General features: G+C 47.1%; 1 protein-coding gene across 1 annotated transcript in view; it reads left to right on the plus strand.

Annotated features, from left to right (window-relative positions):
• DUSP26 (dual specificity phosphatase 26) overlaps positions 1 to 5,179 on the plus strand; it is a 45,261-nt gene extending 40,082 nt beyond the window's left edge. Inside the window, exon 3 of the mRNA XM_078666178.1 lies at positions 3,787 to 5,179. Within this exon, the coding sequence (XP_078522304.1) occupies positions 3,787 to 3,986 (200 nt within the window). The 3' untranslated portion in view covers positions 3,987 to 5,179. The remainder of the gene's footprint in view (positions 1 to 3,786) is intronic.
• The last annotated feature ends 821 nt before the right edge of the window (positions 5,180 to 6,000 follow it).

The following is a 6,000-nucleotide window of genomic DNA, read 5'->3' on the forward strand; positions in this document are numbered from 1 at the left end:
AGAACAGAAATATAGTGTGATGGAGAAAGAAATGCTAGTGGTGGTATGGGCCATGGGGAAGTTCCGGCAGTTCCTGTGGGGCACGAGATTTCGACTGCAGACGGACCACAAGCCGCTAGTCAAAGTGCTAACCTCGAGTGGACATGCGACTGCCATGCCACGCATAGCCAAGATGTCGTTGAAACTACTGGAGCACCGGTATGACGTGGAGTATATACCGGGGACACGCAACAAGGTAGCTGATTACCTTAGTAGAGCCTCAGCCATGAAAGAAGCCCCAAACCTCTCCTCTGAGGATGAAGAAATGATAGCGATAACGGAAGATCCAGAAAGAGTTATCAGTAAGCAAGAATGGGTCTTAGCATATGAAGAGGATAGAGAGATCCGGGAGGTCAAAGAACACATAATCAAGGGCTGGCCCGAAAAGAAGAGAGTAAAGGATGAGCTCCGGAAATTCTATGAAGTCCGAGAAGAACTGTCTGTGAGTGACTCAGGCATCTTTCTATACCGAGGAGACAAGGTGGTGCCTCCTACTAGTTTGATCCCGTTCCTGTTGACACAGTTACATGAAGGGCATCTCGGGATTGTCAAAACCAAAATGAGAGTGAAGCAAATGTACTGGTGGCCTGGACTAGACCTACAAGTGGAAAGACATGTGAGAGACTGTGGCCAGTGCCAAGGAGCTGACAAAATCCTGAAACCTCTAAGGCCAGCTTTGGGGAAATTTGACCAGCCACGCGACCCCTGGGAAGATATCTTGGTCGACATTTCAGGACCTGTTCTGGACAACCAAGGAGTGCCGAAGTATGTATGTGTATTGGTGGACAAATACTCAAAGTGGCCGGAAATTCATATCCAAGAAGAAATGGACTCTGAAACAGTGATAAAGTTCCTCACGTCAGTTTTCCTGAGAGAAGGGATCCCGAGGACAATCCTGAGCGACAATGGCCCTCAATTTACCTCTGAGAAATGGTACAAGTATGCAGAAAGGAATGGGATCAAAACCAAACACACTTCTATATACCACCCCTCGAGCAACGGACAGGTGGAAAGATTCAATCGGGTCATCATGGGGTCCATCCAAGCTTCCATCATGAAAGGCAAGGATTGGGAAAAAGAGATACTGAAGATGATATGGGCCTACCGTATTACCCCCACCTCCACCGGGTACAGCCCATTCCAAATACTGAGAGGCAGGCACCCCTTCACGAAGGACAATGTGGTTTGGAGAGAAAAGACCATCACCAGCAAATGGTCTCCTGCAGTAGTGCAACATAACCTAGAGAGAGCTCAGAAAGTATATACCGACTATTATAACCGGAGGAGAAACGTACAAGAGACAGCACTTGAAAGAGGGGAGTGGGTGAGAGTCAAACTGGCTGTGTTGAAAAAGAAAGGAGAAACCAAATACAGCCCGCCTCTGCAAGTAGAAGAAGTATACAATAGAGCTGCGTTACTCAGCGACGGGAACGTGTGGTCCCAAGACCGCATGGCTAAAATCAACAAGATCCTTCAGTGGCCTGCGGAGGAAGAGAGAGCCCTACAAGATCAAGAGAGAGCTCTACAAGATCAAGGGCCAACAGACAGAGAAGGATGTACATCAGCTGGGGAAGAGCACCAGACAGAAGAAGGATCTTACGGGGACTTGGGAGATCAAGAAAGACCCGTTGCAGAGGAAACACAGGGAGAAAGGTGTGTGACACCGAAAAGAGCCGAGCTGAGTCAGCAGAGAGACAAGACTGTAAGCCCTGAAGAGAACTGCACCAGAGAGGCCTCCACGCCGGTAAGACGCACCCGCGCCGGTAGAGTGGTGGTCAGACCCAATCATTACAGAGACTTTGAACTAGGGGGATGTTAAGCCCCTGGTGACTCAGAGGACTCTTTTGTGTATGTATAAAAAAGGGGCGATATGTAGAGTTGTGCTCTAGTATTCGCGCGTTGCGTCATGACGCAACACGCGAAGACGCCCAGTCCGAGCGAGTGCGCATGCGCGAGAGGAGAGCCCGCGGATCAGAGCAGAACGGACGCTCGGCGCTCTCCCGCGATCCATGTAATTATAATAAAGCTACCTTCTCCATAGTCAACGAGTCTGCCTCCTCATTCCTGCATGTTACCAGCATCATTATAGGAGCTGTCATCTTGGCCTGCCTCCCTGGCACCCTCTGCTTGACTTGAAGGCCAAGGGCGTACGGGTGTGCTTGGCTGAGGGGGCATTGGCGGCCTGCAGTGCAGTGCCGTTATCAGGACAACAGCTCCGGAGCACCGCACGCCAAGAGATCTACAGTGGGAGGCGCTGAGTCATGTGGATCCTGAGAGAGGTGAGGCTGGCCAGGCGGTGATGCCGTGGCCGGGACCCTCCCTTGCTAGCAGGAATACGGCATAAGTGCGGGAGGCTCCCCAGCCGGATGAACCGGAGGGGGTAGTGCGGGAGTCCAAGCCCCGGATTGGACCAGGAACTGATTTCGCCAATGTTGTAGGCCGCAGACCGCACCGGGGCCTGCACATGCGTGGAAATAGCCCCATTAGGCAGGAGAGTGAGACGGTTGGGTCCTCCCGCCACGACTGTTACACGCTAGACAGCAGACACTGATGGGGGCTGAGTCGAGGGATGGCTGGGATGCCACTATTCTACAGCCTGAGGGCCTGTAGACACTTGGTGACCTGGAGGTGAGGGTGGACTGGCTAGGGGTGCCAACTGACTCAATGTGGATGGTCCTGGGGGTGCACAACACTTGGTGAGTGGAGACAATTAGACGAGAGAGGGCCGGGGGTCCCAGACCTGAAGTATACGGGAGCCGCTGAAGGCACAGGATACAGCGGAAAGCAAGACAGAGCTTTGCCCAGATTGGTTGACCCCGGGGCCTCAAAAAGTCCCTGTTCATCATGGTGAAAGATAAAGGCTCCAGAGCTCAATCCAATAAAATATTGAACTATGCGCAACCCCTCCCGAACGGGCCCAACCCGTGTTATTTGATTGAAAACACCTTTCTTCTGCTGCTGGGCGATGTTTTGTGACCCTGCTTGGGATTTTCTTTAACATTTCCTTTGTTGCAGTGATGTTCATAGATCTTTCTTTTATTAATGGAGTGTGGAATTCTGCAGCACACTAAGCAAATCGCCATTATTGATTGTTTATGTGCAGGAAGGTGTCCCTTTCTGCTAAACAATCACCTCCGCAGCCCAGGCACCTTTGCAACATGGCGGCAGGGTGCCTGCGCTAGCGCTAGGCAGCTTTTATTGTGCCTGGGATAGGGAACACACAGGGCTGCGCCATATTCTTGTGAATACGGTGCATCCCTGCATTTAAAAAATGTCGGAGCGGGCGTTGCCAAATTTGGCGTAGCAACATGCTCCAACTTTTTTTCGTAAATATCCCCCTGTGTCTTCAAGGGCTGCTGGGATTTCTAAGTACTAGAGTCATGATATCTAGGTGAAAGGCCAGATACCAATTTCCCGGCCAAGGACACGATCAAAAATGTTTGTGTTAAATCGAGTGGGTGGTATGATTGGCTCTTTATAAGTATGAGGGTTCGCCCTCACACTGATGGGATTGTGAGAAGAGTAGTACTCAGTGTAATGAAAATTACCATCAAGCAATCAAAGAATGTTTTCAGAAATGGTGGGTATGACAAGAACATGTCCATGTGGCTCCAAGTCATCATTATATATCATGCTTTATAAGCTGCATTTATATCCACCCATCTGATTTCACATGTTGATGTTGGAATAAGATAAGATATATGCGTTAAGCAACATGTTCCATATTCCCTTTTTTTCTCCCCACAGGCAGAATTCTGGTTCACTGTGCTATTGGAGTCAGTCGTTCGGCCACACTGGTGTTAGCCTACCTCATGATCCACCAACATATGGTCCTCATGGAAGCCATCAAAACCGTAAAAGAGCATCGGGGTATTATTCCCAACAGGGGATTCCTACGCCAGCTGGTTGCCCTGGACAATTCTTTGAGAGTCAAGCGCAACATGTAGCTTTCAGGAACTCTTGTTTCCATTCTGATTTATTCAACGGATGCAACTTCTGTAGCTACATTGCTTTAAAAAGGGTCTGATGTATTGTGAGTTTGCACTTAGACTGATGTAGTGCTTGTTATATGCTTCACCAAAAATTCAATTTCACAGAACTCCTGGGCATGGCCTCAGGTATCAGGGATCCATTAACGTGATTAGTAGAGTCTCCAGCAACAGAACGTTCGGCTCATGGATCCGCAGAGAATCAGATGCCAACTTCAAATTCCCTGAGTGACACAATCAGCCTGTATTTTCAGCAGATGACCATTGATGGCCAGTGACAGGATCACCTCTGTCTAGAAAATCGCTGCACCGGTCCAGCATCAAAACAAAAAAAACTGGTTGATCCAACTTTGACTCTGGAAAGCTTAATTTTGCCTCATTGCCAAGCATTGTTTTTCCTTACTTACAAAAGTGGCTTTGTTTTTTTGTATTAATCTGATTTGTTTTTTAATTCCTGCACCCGAGAGACGCTGGTTTATATGTATGGTTTAGATCTTTGTCCTGTTGAGCGATTCCCTACAAGTTAGATTCTCAATGCCTTACTAGGATTAAATGCTCCTTCTTTTGCTTAGGTGTAGCGTCTTTGGGATCCACTCCTCTCCACCCTTTTAGTACGGGAGCGCGTTCGCTTGACAATGGACACACCTTACTACTTTCCGTGCTGTCTCCTTTTTAAAAATTCGAAACATTGCTTGTAGTAGCCCCTACTGAAATCAAGTTGGTATCACTGTGCACCACCGCAAAACAATGGAAATAAATTGTGCTAAAACCTAAATATGCAAATAATAGGACAAAATACTTGTTTTATAATTTATATCTGGTACGCATCTGTTTGTTTGGAAAGACTCTGAGCAAAAGGACCTGATCTATGTCACTGTGGTTGAAATATCAGGCAAAAGAATGATCATTTGCATGTAACAATGTCTCTTGCTAACTTATCTTTAAATTTGTTCACCCCTGAATCAGGATATCAAAGGCAGAGTCAATAGTGCTGTTTTGGAATTAGAGCATTGTAATTACATGTGTGTTAGGAGGCTAGTTACTCAGCCCACACATCTTATTACTAATTTGGCATTAAAATATTCCAAACCTTTTCAAAAATATTCGCTCTGTCAGGGACTATTAGACAAATAAATGGTTAACTTGGAAAACCAGAATGGCCTTTTTTATGTCAAAGCTAGACAGCGCATGCACTGTCTCTTCGAGACATGTTGTTTACACACAGTGGTATTACAGCCCACCCATATCTTTTCATTGCTTCTGCGTCACTCTTATTTCTTTTCTTGCTTTTTGTCAAGCCGTGCCTGTATCATGTACTCTTCTTGTGTTACACACTACCCTGGAGTATGAGCCAAGTACTTGTGCCATTCCATTGCTCCTGTTTTTGGGGGATTCTTTTTTGTATTTCAGCACTCCACATGAGTGCTTATGTTTTCCCCTTTGCCCCATTCTACTTCTTATCCACCCCTACTCGCCTTCTCCATGAGCCCACGTCGCCCCACACCTCCCACCAGCTATTGTTTGTGATTTTTTGTGCACATATTCAGCAGACACCAGTTCATTGAGGCCTCCTTGGGATTGTGTATGAAGGCATCAGACACAGTGGCGTTGAGAGCTGGGCACGTACAGTCGAATATGGAGTTAAGGTTACTGTGTACTTTCTTGTTTTGTGACCTTCTGAAGCATGATAAAGAAAGTTCCATTACTTATTTATTTTGCGCATTGACAAACTCTCCATTACAATTTCAGGACTCCCTCCCCCGTAAGCATGCGTCTCTACCTGTGACTTCCCTGCGTTACCTCTAAATTACTTTCAGTTTCAGTTATTACTCAGGGCTACACGTTTCTGCCCTGAATGCACATTTGTCAGGGAGAAGAGAGGGAAAAGTGCTGGTCACGTGATGGCTTCTTTGTTTACAGCAGCTGTGACTAAATTGCTTTCATTTTTTGAGCCATCGCCTCACTCATTCAC

Source organism: Lissotriton helveticus, chromosome 11, assembly GCF_964261635.1.
Source record: "Lissotriton helveticus chromosome 11, aLisHel1.1, whole genome shotgun sequence".
Taxonomy (NCBI): Eukaryota; Metazoa; Chordata; class Amphibia; order Caudata; family Salamandridae; genus Lissotriton; species Lissotriton helveticus.